The 14630-nt window shown below is 35.2% G+C and overlaps 1 protein-coding gene across 2 annotated transcripts; it reads right to left on the bottom strand.

Moving 5' to 3' along the window:
* Window positions 1-10707: 10707 nt before the first annotated feature.
* On the bottom strand, window positions 10708-11897 carry LOC113332035. Of its 2 annotated transcripts, none has more exons than XM_026578707.1 (2): window positions 11605-11897; window positions 10708-11385 (listed from the first exon to the last, which is right to left on the bottom strand). In XM_026578707.1, the coding sequence occupies exons 1-2, from the start codon at window positions 11766-11768 to the stop codon at window positions 10896-10898; spliced, it is 654 nt and encodes a 217-aa protein (XP_026434492.1). In that variant the 5' UTR covers window positions 11769-11897; the 3' UTR covers window positions 10708-10895. The 2 variants fall into 2 exon arrangements, with proteins under 2 accessions (XP_026434492.1, XP_026434487.1); XM_026578702.1 differs by having other exon boundaries at window positions 10708-11394; window positions 11605-11863.
* Between the last annotated feature and the right edge of the window lie 2733 nt (window positions 11898-14630).

The following is a 14630-nucleotide window of genomic DNA, read 5'->3' as shown; positions in this document are numbered from 1 at the left end:
AATTCCTTATAATTTTCTCACATATTTTAATCACAAAAACAGGCCATTTACAGACTGCCATGTTGTAGATAGGAATACTACACAATACAGATTTGATTGGGACCAACCTATATTGTGATGTAGAAAAAGAAGCTAGGCTTCAAAACCTAAATTATGACTGGAAAAATCTTCCTTTATCTGATGAAGATTCGTTTGATGAGTTTAATCAAAAGGTGTCTGGAATTGTTAATGCATGTTATATGTTAGAGAAGACCATTCCCCAAAAGGACATTGTGATGAAAATTTTCCTATATTTACCAGAAAGATACGAGTCTAAGAAACATGTCATCATGGAAGGAAGTAACCTTGAAACAATTTCCATAAATAATCTCGTTGGGAAGTTAAAGATTTTTTATCACGAGCATAGTATGGCTAAAGAAGCGCTTATGCACTTAAAGCCACAACCAAAACAGGCGTAACTTCTTCGAAGGAAAGCTTGTCTTGGGCTGACGAATGTTGTGTTGATCATGATGAAGAAAATATATCTATGACCGCACAACAAGTCAAAAATATCATAAGAAGGAACATACAAGCTGGGAAGCGGCGCTCCTGAACTGACACCCAAGATGATTTAGCTATTCAAGATGGAAGTTCTCTTCACAGAAATAATGCTCTCATAGTTTCTCTTGATAACCCTGATGAGCATACTTCTGAAATTCAGACAGAAAATTCAGCCCCGTGTGTAGAAATATTTGTTGATTTTGATTCTAAATCTGATTTTGAGTCAGATAAGGAGATTTTAGAATTCCTGAATAGAAGTGAAGAAATTCACCGAGAAAACCTTCGTTTGAAAAAAAAACTTGGAAAAACTCAAATCATCTCTTCAAGTGAAAATTCTAGAGTTGGATAAACTTAATGAATCCTTCACTAGAACACTGTCTGTAAAAGACAATGGGATTGATCCCCTCAAGTGTGATCGACAAAGGCTCTCGGGAAGATCGAACAAAATCACAGCTATGTTGTTTGGGAAAAAGTCCGTTGGTAATACTAATGGTATTGGGTTCACAAGAATGTCCTCAGTCACCAACAACTATTTCATCCCTGCTGGTTCATGTAAAATGAAAACAGTTCGTTGTGATAAACAGGTAGCCGAATCTTCTAAAGATGAACCCTCTCTGCATTTTTTCTTTTGAGGGAGTAAAAATCACGTGCAAGACAAATGTTGGAAATTCAAGAAGGATAACAAGGAATTTGTTAAAATTCAGAATGACATGTAGAGAATGAACCAGTTATTGAAGAATAGTTCGAGAATTTCATTGCTAAAGAGAGATAAACGAATAAGAAGAACTAGAAAAGGTAAGACTCCTGAATACACTAATAACTTCTTAAGTCACCCATTGACTCAAGTGGTGAGTGTCCTACTCACCCCATCACTACTTAATTGTAGTAATAAGTGCAGCCTTAATATTTTAGCTTGAGAAAATGAGGCTTGCACAAAACTCATCACAATACTCTTTGTGATGAGAAGATTACTCAAGTCGACTTGAATTTTTTTTATTGCTAATTTTAAACGTGAAACACCTCATAATAATCTCATAGTGATATCGTTGTATGTGATCGGTGTATGTGATCTTGTTGATCCAGCTCCAAAATCTTGAATGCATATTTGTATTCCATCACCTTTCAATAGTCTGTATTTTCGAATCATTAACTCTTGTGCTCTAAACATTGTTTACTTGAGCTAAGAATATATTTCAATATTATGTTGATACAACTATGATTTTCGTGAGGATAAGTAACTAATAATTAGTACAAGTAAAAATGTAAAAGGTTGTCTAAAATTCTGTATTTTATGGCTCAAGAACGACAAGGTTATACTAAAAACGCACTGGTTTACGAACCTTCTTAAGGATGGTCATTTTTCTATTTAAGGTTACTTTTTTATTTTGTTCTTCTTTAAGAAATACACTTCAATGGCTCCTGTAACTAGAGGTATCACCAAAAAGGAAGCAGTAGAAGTTGTTTATCTATGTGAAGGAATCAAATAAACAAGGACCAGAAAGGAGAAATCACTTGGAGAAGAAAAAGGTTCTAACTCAACTTTTCTTTTATCTATATGTCGCCAGAATAAAAATTTCAAAGCTAAAGTAAAGAACTTTGTGTCTAAGAGGAATGATTTAAAATCTCGAATCAATCTCTCCTTGGATTAGATTACTCACTATGAACACGTAATGGCTTAGTCTAAAAATACCTTGTGTAATATGAGAGAAGAACTCAGTGGGTTAACTGACATTTCTAAAGACATGGAAGAACTGAATGATCCCATCATTAACGAGTTTTTCAACAATGAGAAGGAATTCTCCGCTCAGGATATCAAAAATAACTTGATGCGTCACTAGGAAACTTCTCATGAGAATTTATTCTTGTGTTCAAGAAGGATAACTAGGGTTTGGTATTGCAAATATTGCGAGCACACAAGCTATTTCTAATGATTTTCATCTTGTATGTTTTTAGATTTATTTATTTAAACTATAGAGTTTTTAGAAGATGAACTTGTAGTATTTAATCATTATTGGTTTGATTATTACAATGTCTTACGAGATATATGTGTCCTTTACTTTTTGTGAATTGAACTGATATCTCATATATACTCAAAATTTAAATATATTATGTTTTATGAACTGAAAATAGAACAAACTTTGTGAGAATTTTTTCGCAGTATTGATCTACTTGTCGACACACTCTTGTGTAATTAATGCATTATCCACTCCGTAAGATTTTCTTATGCTGAGTTATGTCGATTGAATTATCTTTTTGTTCGTAAATGACGTTGAGATTGATTTTATGTCGATGTTTAGGATACAAATCCGTGTGATTTGTTGATGTCCGACAAAATCCTTATTTTTCGTTAAATTAAGGTCACTCATGTTGTTCTCTTGTTAATAACATCAAATGGGGGAGAGTTTTAATTGAACTTGTGCTTAATTTCTATATCTTTGTGGGGAGAGTGAACGTAGAATTTAAAGGGGATGTTTGTATCTTAAATCTCCTAGATGAGCGTTAAGTATTTTATACTCTATGACATCATCTAAATTAAAGTTGATATGATTTATTTTTAAGTCTTAAAGTATCTTTTGTTTGAATTCATTACGATCCCATTATTTTCGTACCTTTTCCAATTTTTATTGACAAAAAGGAGAGAATTAATTAGTAGTTTCGCACTACATACATATGGTTTACAGATCATTACGTAAGGGGAGTCAATCAACATCTATAGGTTTCACCTATTATGCAAAAGATGTAAGTATAGATTAAGGGGGATAAACATATCACCGTAGTATTACTTCGAAGTTGTGGTACAATTGAACTTTAGAGAAGATAATAATACTATGTTCCTGTATAATAACGATTGAGAATATGTGTAATCAAAGTTGTTATCGCTACGGTTGTTCAACAACAACGATGCTGAGTTAAACACGTTCAGAATCATTGCAACTTGAAGGAACAAAGAATTCAAGGAGTTAAAGAACCAAGAAAATCAAGCATGATGGATTCTGGAGTATTGAAGCTTTATTTTTTAATCCATATGTATTTAAAGTTTTGTCAGTAAAATTGACAAAGCGTGAGATTGTTAGAGCGTTTCTCGGTCGAACTCACAAGTGTTGTTATCTCAAGATTGTTGTCAAATTTAGTTGATCAAAACTATATCTTGATTTCTAGTCTACATTTAGGAAAGTCTAAGACTAGGATAGAAGTGTGTAGTTGAGAATCGGATATCACTGCGTTCTATCTTTTGAAGCGAAGATCAACCGGAGCTCTGTAGAACTTCTTCAACAAAAGGTAAGTGAAGATTGAACCACCTCAAGTTTTCACCTTTCTATATATAAGATATTGTCACATGACTAAATTAGACAGTTTATGCATAATAGAAATTTCGAGTCAAGTTTATCTTGAATATCGTTCTCGAATTAGGACTAACTAAGATTAAGAACATTTGTTCATACTTGATGAATTTGGTTAATAAAAATTTATTGTTTATAACCTAAACTATGATTCAAGATTTAATCATTTGAAAATAGCTTGGAACAGTGATATGTGTCATTGATGTTATTCGGGAATGTTTCGAATTAATTATTAGAGAGATAAAGAACTACTGTTAATCTGGATACATGATAGTATGCATACCAGTTCACATATTGGAGAACTGTTATAAGTCTGGAGCCGAAGTACATATACCCAGTACACATATCGGCGTAGCTATAGTTCGGCAGTGACTTTTTGGTATGCATACCCGGTATCCGTACCATAAAAAGTCTGTTGACTCGTGAACCTGGAAAGGTACACATACCTAATATGCAAACCGGAAAAGATTTGTTGGTTCAAAATTGAAATGGTGCACATACCCAGTATGCAAACCATAAAAAATCTGTGAGTTCCTGAATCCGTTTTTGTCTTAAGGGTACGCATACCCAGTACATGTACTTTGAAAAAAAATATTCACGAACTGGTACAATACACATACCAGGTACACGTACTTACATTATCGAATATTTTCAGATGCATCAGAATTTTCTATGAGATGATCGGCATTTGAACAACTCTCTAAAATAAAATCTAGACATATTTGATCACATGTGTAACTCAAGATTAAAGTCTTAAAGTGTTATATGAAAACTTAAGTTTATAGTTCGATTGGCTAGTTTCAGCTAACCTTTCATGAACAAGTCATTGTACACGGTTCGGTTATGGTTCATCCTAAATAGAGTATATACTCTGTTTTGTTAATCTCAAAGTCAAATTTTTCATCTAACGGTGATTATTGATTACTTGATTCCAAAGCTAGCTTAGCTTAAATCCAAAGCAACCTTTACCTTGAAAGTTTATATAAGGAAAACCTCAAACAACTGGGATTTTTGAATCCCTGACAATATTCTTGTGTGTCCTTGTTGTAAATTAGAGTCGTCCTCTCCTTCAAACCCTTTTAGGATTTAGCGACTAAAATGACTTCACCTAGGAATTCGTGAACCCAGGTCCAACTATCTTTATCTTGATAGTTTGTGTATCCTGATCTTGTTTTGATTGTTGAGCTTGCTCCAACAAACGAGATAGATAGAAATCACAAAGTTTCTTCGTCTCAGACTTTGAGATTCCAAAAGTTTACGCTTGTGAGGTGTATAATAATCTAGGATGCTCTTCGGGAGTCATAAGACCGGATATTGAGGTTTGCTATCTTCATCTATTGCAATCTATTTCCTACCACACCTTGATCTTTGATAAGAACGGAAATCACATATAGGCTTATCTGTGGGAGGCAGATTGGTTTAAACAACTCTAAGGTTGTAAAGGACGTCAGCTAAGGGAATCAATTGCGTCGACTCCTGTTGGGATTCAAGAGGCGTAAGGAGCGCGACTAATGCTCAAGTTGACCTGATGTCTATCGATAATCAGAGGCTAATGCTCAAGTTGATCCATTAATATGAGAAGAGGCTAAGGCCTTATGAGGTCAAGTGTTGACCTGATGTCTATCGATAATCAGAGGCTAATGCTCAAGTTGTTTATCCAGTTTAGAGGAGAAAGTCGAGTCTGTTCAACCATATGAGCAAGGCTCCCTTTGTCCAATCATAGGAGCAAAGCGAAAGATGAGGTTGAGCGTTAACCTAGCATAGCCGTATATCGAACGAAGAGCGGAGGCATGGCCAGTTCTGAAGAGAGGTTATGTATTGATAATGCGCTCGATACTCGAGTTGACGTTACAGAGTATTAAGGCATGACTGTTCTTGATGTTCTACATTCACGAAACACATTAACTTAGAATCGAGTATTTCCAAGAAAAAAAAATGATATGAAGAAGACAAATTTTCCAAATTTTGATCGGTTTCGAAAGAAATGGGAATAGATTGGAAGTATTGGGTTTAAGGATAAAAACATAATTATATCTAGTGAAGGTAACTTAGTACTTTTACCATTTACAAAGACCCCTTAGAACGAGAGTTATAGGTGGTCTCATTTAAAGACTAATTTGTTTATTTTAAAGGAGTTCTCTTAATTTGAAGAAGTAATCCCACTATGGAAAATGAGTAAAAGTAAGTAATGATGGGATCGTTTGAAAAACAGAAATCTTTTTATTGGTGGAACCTAGGGATGCACAACGGGTAGGGTGGGTAGGATATGGCCTACTTCGCCACCCTACCCGTTAAATGGCGGATAAGAAATTTTTTACCCGCCACCCTACCCGCCATTAAATGGATAAGATCCTACCCGACCCATTATTTGGCGGGTCGGGTAGGATAGGGTAGCGGGTATAATCGTTTTTTTTTTCTTACTGTTTGGTGAATGTTAATGCAAACACAACAACAAGTAAATTAACCTTTGGCAACAACCCTAAGCTAGTTGATGGATCAAAAGTTGTTTCAACTCCAATAATCTTTAAAGAAAACCAATCTTTCTATTATCTGACACTTGAAGCTATTAGTGTTGGTGATATTAGAGTTCCTTTCAACACCAGTACTAGCAGCAATAATGAAGTACTACTTGAAAAAGGGAATATTGTTATCGACTCCGGTTCTACTGTAACATCTCTACCAGCTGATTTTTACGCAGCACTTGAAGCAGAAATGAAGAAAGCCATTACAGTTGATCCCGTTATTGATCCTAATACAAGTTTAAGATTATGTTATCCAGGGGATTCAGACCCAAATTCGGTTCCAACCTTACTGCTCATTTTACTGATGCTGATATTGTTCTTAATCCCTTGAACCTTTTCAAACTAAACGACGACAATGATGAGCTGTTTGCATGTCTAGCATTCCTGCCAACAGACGACGTGGCCATTTTTGGGAATATAGTTCAGAATAACTTCATTGTGGAATATGACCTTGTGAACAAGTTGGTATCATTCATGTCAACAACAGATTGTCGAATGCCATAGAATCGAAGATTAAGGAGGAAGATTTTATCCTGAACGTTTGATCTACTTATACATGTTCCTGTAGAATCCTGCATATAAATAAGACAGTCATGGTAATTGATGCATTATGTAATAAGTAACACATATATGATAATAATTCTCTACCGCATCATGGATTCATGTTATATAGATCAACCGAATGAAGTTCTACTTGGATTTTGGATGGAGAGGCAACATTTTGCAAGGACCAAGCTTCTTCATTTGTATTTGAAGAAAAAAACAATTACAACTTGACTAAGCAAAGACCTTGTCAGACGGGTAAGCGAGTAGGATAGGATATTTTCGGGTTTTATCCGTCACCCTACCCATTTGACGACGGATAAGATAAAGTTTAACCGTCACCCTACCCGTCAATTATCGGGTAGGATAGGATGCGGATAAAAATTGTGACGGATAGGATAGGGTGGCGGGTAAAGATAGGATACGTGCACCCCTAGTGGAACCACATGGGATATATATAATAAGTGAAACCCTTAAACTGCTGATAGTATATCGCCGCATCCTGATTTTCTCACACGGTAAATAATGTGTCGTGTAGCGTCCACTTTCAACCATTCCTATAGATAAAACAGTGTATGGTAGTATTTTGGGCGAAGGAGGGCTTAAAAATCTTATAATATGCTCAGATTACTGGTAATTTCCTTCCTTATCAAGGTGCCTAAGAAATATTATTCATGGTATTAAGTGTCAGCAAGTAAACTGGATGGAGCGGATAAAATTCCAACAACTATTGGAGTAGCAATTTATTAGGATGAGAGGCTTCTTAAAACATTGACCTTAAAATGGCCAAGGATTCCACTAATCCATAGAATGCATTAGAGGGAGGATGGAATAATATAGGAGGATTCCCTCCAATGCAACGGCGGAGGATGGAATAATATAGGAGGATTCCCTCTAATGCAATTGTGGAGGATGCCCGGCGGACTTATCATCAAACTCCACACCGAACTATGTGCTCATTTCTTCTATAATATAGGAGGATTCCCTCTATGATAATTCTAAAATGACGAACTATGTCCTCATTTCTTCTTTTCTTACCTTTAGCTAATCGGTCCGCGAATTATAATCCCAGAGGTGTCATCATCCTTCCACAAAAAACCCATTAAAACAAAAGTAACACAAAAACCCCATCAAAACAAAATTAACACAAAAGTCCGAAATTTAAATGTTGGTTTCATCAAATTTTATGATGAAACCAGAATAAAATTTGATGAAACCAACATTTAAATTTGAGGTTTTTGTATCAATTTTTAAAATTTGGAGTTTTTGTATCCATTTTATTTACGATGGAGTTTTAATGGATCCCAACATTTGAGTGGGGTTTTTGTACCACAAGTTTGGTCACCTTGGATTTTTATGACTAGTTTTGTTAACTAATAGGCATTCGTACAAAACCGCCAATTTGTTAAAGACAAAATTCCAGACCCTCTCTATCTCTATATGTTATCAATTGATGGAAAGAATAAGCAGATAATTGCTTAGACAAAAGGTAACAAGCAACAACCTCTAGTGGAACTAGTTAGTAATTCGGCAAACGTACGGAAAGACATACGTACGAGTATTATACGGTTTTGTAAATTTCAGATTCGGTCCAAAATTCGGTCAACGGGACGTGATTCGTCAGTAATTCGGAACGGCATACGTACGTGTATAATTCGATTTATAAATGTGAGTTCGGCTCTGAAAATTCGGTATCTATATATAACAAATAATTTGTATTTATAAGGTCATAGACCAATTTTTATGCATATGTGTGAGTTATTTAAAGAAAAAATAAACTTAATATGATGATATTAATAATATATACAACATTAGTTATCCAAGAGGACGTCGTATGCTGGTTTAGATGCTTGGTTAGTGAGTTTGAGATCTCTCTCACCTTCACCTTCAAATCTCTTCAGTCGTTTTTATTTCATAAAAATTATAACACATCTAATATTATGTCGTGTATGCTCGGGAGGCAGTAAATCCCAAAAAATGGAATCTTTGAAAAGTAAAAGCTAAAGAATTTATGGCGAATTAAGCGGACGTATCATTCGGGATACGTAAAATTCGTGAACGATTCATGAATAATCCGGAAATGCCACATAATACGCGATTTGGGTTCGGAGTTGCAAACGTACGCGAATACGACGGTAAAATTCGTGATACGGAAAAATTCGCAAATAATTCGCCAATCATTCGCGAACTTACTAACTAGGAGTGGAAGTAGCATAGCTGCATGTGAGTCCAAAAGCGAGTTGGCGGGCTAAAAGCCCAATATATGCATTTCTTAGTCCTACTAATACCATAACACTAGCCAGCGGCATGGGAAAAAGGAGTTCGCACACATGATTCATGTTTTGTCCAATCCCGTCAAACTTAGGGAGCCACACTTGCCAATGGAATTTGAGATTCTAAAGGGAAAGCCTGTCGGGCAAATAGCCTGTCCAAAACCCACGTTTTTGCAGGCCAAATGAGTTTCAGACTTGTGAGTGGGTCACATGATATCTTGAAGTTAAAATTATGCCGAGACAGCCTTTTATCATCGAACGCAATGATTGGTAAAAGATCAGATATATTCATTGTTTTTGTAGGTACGTAATTTTCTCTTTGGGAGAAATAACAAACAATAGAAGTTACTATGCCCCTTGGCCTGCAAGAAACTTGTGAAATACAGTAGGAGTTACATGCACACCAAATCTAAAGACGGCACACCAGTTTACCGATTCGAAACCGAGAAACAGAGACTCATGACCGTGTCACCGTGGAAATTAGGGCAAAAAATTAAATGGTAGCGCCACAGGTCATCCGACACCTAGTGTCTGTGTCTCTCTACTCATGCACCAAAAGTCTTGATAGGGCTTTAATGGCTCCATGACAAAAATAAAATTCTTGGCCGATATCAACGTGCTTTTGATCTAATCCAGATTCCAGAACCCTCCCCCAAGTCCTCCTAGTTGGTGTGATTTCCCTTTTTAAAACTCCTGCATCTTTATCCTACTGTTGTGCCCCTAGTTAGCAATTCGGGATTCGGCAAACATACGGAACGGCAAACGTACGAGTATTATACGGTTTTGTAAAATCCAGATTCGGTCCAAATTTCGGTCAACGGGACGTGATTCGTCATTAATTCGGAACGACATACGTACGTGTATAATTCGATTTATAAATGTGAGTTCGGCTCTGAAAATTCGGTATCTATATATAACAAATAATTTGTATTTATAAGGTCATAGACCAATTTTTATGCATATGTGTGAGTTATTTAAGGAAAAAATAAACTCAATATGATGATATTAATAATATATACAACATTAGTTATCCAAAAGGACGTCGTATGGTGGTTTAGATGCTTGGTTAGTGAGTTTGAGATCTCTCTTACCTTCACCTTCAAATCTCTTCAGTCGTTTTTGTTTCATAAAAATTACAACACGTCTAATATTCGGTCGTGTATGTTCGGGAGGCAGTAAAGCCCAAAAAGTAGAGTCTTTGAAAAGTAAAAGCTAAAGAATTTATGGCGAATTAAGCGGACGTATCATTCGGGATACGTAAAATTCGTGAACGATTCGCGAATAATCCGGGAATGCCACATAATACGCGACTTGGGTTCGGAGTTGCAAACGTACGCGAATAAGACGGTAAAATTCGTGATACGGAAAAATTCGTGAATCATTCGCGAACTTACTAACTATGTGCCCCACCGACTCGAGCATTTTTGCCGTTCATTTCGTTTGACTTCGCAAGGGCCAAGGAAGAGTAACAAAATATCAAGTCGTCTATATGATCATCATCAACTCATTGTTTTATTATTATTATCAGAACAAACACAAAGCAGTTACTAGCGTATTTGATCATCAACTACTTATTGTTATGTTATACACACCTGATGACCGAACCTATTCGACAAAATTCTAACCGCTACAAACCTAACACACCTCGTTGCAAAATATGTGCCTACTACTACTTGCTAGCTAGAGACTTCTTCCAAGAGTTTGTACCTTCTAGCTTTACCTCTGAACACTTGTTTGACTACTCCAGCAGATGATGATGACGAATTTGATATATCTTCAGATTTTGTTCTTCTAATCAATGATTCAGATTCTTCTGTAGCATTAGAGATGATCGTTGTCTTATTGTTAGTAGTGTTCTTTCTTCCAGCACCACTAGATGACGGTGATGATAATGATGATGATGATGACAATCTTTCTAAACATCTCTGCTTTTTGACTGGATCATTATTATTGTTGTTGTTATTCAGTATCTGGGAATTACATCTTCGTAATTGAATCTTCAATTTCACTGGATTATTGTTCTTGATCATTATCGTCTTTCCTGATTGTGATGAACGTTTATCTGATGTTTGCTGTTCATGGTGACCAGTGCTTATAATTGACCCGTCATCTTTTCTCAGACACCAGTTGCAGAGTTCGTACGTTTCTGCTTTTGGATATAGATTACTGCAATATCTGTAAATTTCAAGTTATTAACTAATCTTTCAATTTCAAGATAAAACTATGACGACCCAGAATCAGAAATTGATGAAATTTGGAGAGTATATTGAAACCCAGAGCCAGAAATTAGAGAATAACATTGAAAAGCGAAAACCCAGATTGAAAAATGGAAGATAAGAAAGAAATTGATCAAATTGGTACGACAAATTAAACATAGGTACCTACCTATGCTGAGATCTGAAGGAACAGAGGTTGCACCGATAGAGTTCACTAGTTATGCCATAATCACCACACATACAACATTCATTCGCAGTAACAGTAGGTTTCGATTCTTTTGCAGACGACGATGGTGAAGATCCGACAGCGGCTAATTCTTTGGTAGTATTCATGAGTCATGCATGAGACCGAGAGCAAGAGAGAGAGGGGGATAGGCACTAAATCGGGGAGTGCTCAACTAATTAGATCTATTCATAGCTAAGCTAGACATTGGACTTTCGTTTTGGTTCACCAAAAAAAGATTGAATGCATTTCATTTTCACTGACCCCACAACTCGACGAAGGAAAAAAGAAGCAAATTTTTACAATAAAGAGATGAAAGAAACCAAATACTTGTTATACGGACGAACATAAGATGAAAGTTTAAAGTGCGACTCTCAGTAACTCTGTAACGTATTTGGTGAGCGTTTTTTCTAAGAAGAAAGAAAAGCCTGATCAAAGAGACCACTTTTAGCGACTTAGGTATTTTTTTTCTCCGCAAAAGTGAAATCTGTTTTGTTGCATTTTTCATTCTTTATCATAGGATTGTGGCGGGACTACCGGCAGCAGCGAGGATTATCATTGATTCATGGATCGTAATGATCATCATTCATTAATGGGTGGAGATGTATCTGTATTAATTGCCATGGATCATTACTTTATCGATAGGGGAAATTAGGCTCAGACCCAACCCATGGATAACCCATAATATGAGGCCCTTAATTAAAAAAAGTTTAAATCTAGGCCCCGAGTTTTTAAAAGACCTTGATACCCTTATGCATGTTGTCAAGCCCATAATTAAATAAAATTTAAATCTAGGCCCAAAATTATTAAATCTAGGCCCGAAATTATTAAAATACAGTGTGAAGGTGTAAACAGAAGTTACACATGCATATGGCATGTGTAACCAGAAGTTACACATCTTATGATATGTGTAATGCAAAGTTACACTTGTATATATATATGTAGAAAATAAACATCAAAAAGAAAACACAAAAGAAATACATGTATTACTTTAATATTCATTTACAACAATTTCTTAGCATGTGTAACTAGAATTTACACACACATCTGTCTAGTGTAATTGAGAGTTACATATGTGTCTATCTAGTGTAATTGAGAGTTACACATGCATCTGACTTGTGTATTCAGCGTCAACTCCAGCTCCAGCGAGACCATTACCACATTTAAGCAATTAGCTTTTAAGAAGTTATCTGAAACCTAAAATATAACAACAAACAATCAGTATTTATAAGATTAAAATGAACAGTACATACAACAGTGTATATTCAGTTTCACAAGCATCTGATTAGATGCATCTGAATTGTGTAACTGAGAGTTACACATGCATATAACATGTGTAACTAGGAGATACACATGCATCTGGCTTATGTAACTAGGAGTTACACCTGCATATGAAATATGCCATTTATCATGAACTTGCAAGCGTAAGTTACCTAAAGCAAAGTATGTGTAAGTAAAGGTTACACATCTAATTAGCATATGTAACTAGAAATTACACATCTATTTAGATTGTGTAACTAGAAGTTACACATGTAATTAGCATGTGTAACTAAAAATGACACATCCATACCAAAACACCATCACTAAGACAAGCAGAATGTAAAGTAGATCCAAATTACAATGTCTAACACATCCATACCAAAACACCACCACTAAGACAAGCATAATGTAAAGTAGATCCAACTTACAGTGTCTAATACAGCTCTAACATCCATACCAAACCTCTCAGCTTCATACCAAAACACCACCACTAACTCCAAATACAAATTATCCTCCAAATATCATCCAGTACCACCACCACCACCACTGCTTCCTCATCCTCCTCCAAAACCTGCACCTCCACCATCAACACCACCACAACTTAATAACCAATAGCTTCCGACAAGCTAAACAAAAAATGAGTCATCAACATACTCAACAGGAGAAATATATCATATGCAGAAAGAAATAGATACAAATGTGTCTTAAAGATACAAATGCTACAACTATTTACAAATACACATGCAACAGGATATATATGTGTAACTTCAAGTTACACATGCTAAAAATAAAACTGGATATATACGTGTAACCTCAAGTTACACATACTGTAACAAAAAACAACATGACTACATTATCAATTTGAAGTTGTTCTTCTGAAACAACATTGTTTCTTCATCCTCTTCTCAGTATAAAAAAAAAAACTCACAAAAAATTCACAAAAAACAAGAGACAAACAGAAAAATAAAAATTCCATGCTAAAAATACAACTGGATATATATGTGTAACCTCAAGTTACACATACTGTAACAAAAAACAACATGACTACATCATCAATTTGAAGGTGTTCTTCTGAAACAACATTGTTTCTTCATCCTCTTCTCAGTATTAAACAAAAAACTCACAAAAAATTCACAAAAAACAAGAAACAAAGAGAAAAATACAAATTCCATGCTAAAAATACAACATGATATATACGTGTAACCTCAAGTTACACATACTGTAACAAAAAACAACATGTCTACATCATCAATTTAAAGTTGTTCTTCCAAAACAAGATTGTTTCTTCATCCTCTTCTCGGTATCAAACAAAAAACTCACAAAAAATTCAAAAAAAATAAGAAACAAATAGAAAAATACAAATTCCATGCTAAAAATACAACAAGATATATATGTGTAACCTCAAGTCACACATAATGTAACAAAAAAAAACAGCATGTCTACATCATCAATTTAAAGTTGTTCTTCTGAAACAAGATTTTTTCTTCATCCTTTTCACAGTATCAAACAAAAAACTCACAGTAAATTCATAAAAAACAAAAAACAAACAGAAAAATACAAATTCCATGCTAAAAATACAACAGGATATATATGTGTAACCTCAAGTTACACATACTGTAACAAAAAAACAGCATGTCTACATCATCAATTTAAAGTTGTTCTTCTGAAACAAGATTTTTTCTTCATCCTTTTCTCAGTATCAAACAAAAAAC

This window comes from Papaver somniferum, chromosome 1 (assembly GCF_003573695.1).
Source record: "Papaver somniferum cultivar HN1 chromosome 1, ASM357369v1, whole genome shotgun sequence".
NCBI lineage: Eukaryota > Viridiplantae > Streptophyta > Magnoliopsida > Ranunculales > Papaveraceae > Papaver > Papaver somniferum.
Note: the sequence above shows the minus strand (reverse complement) of the source record. Positions and strands in the feature narration are given on the sequence as shown.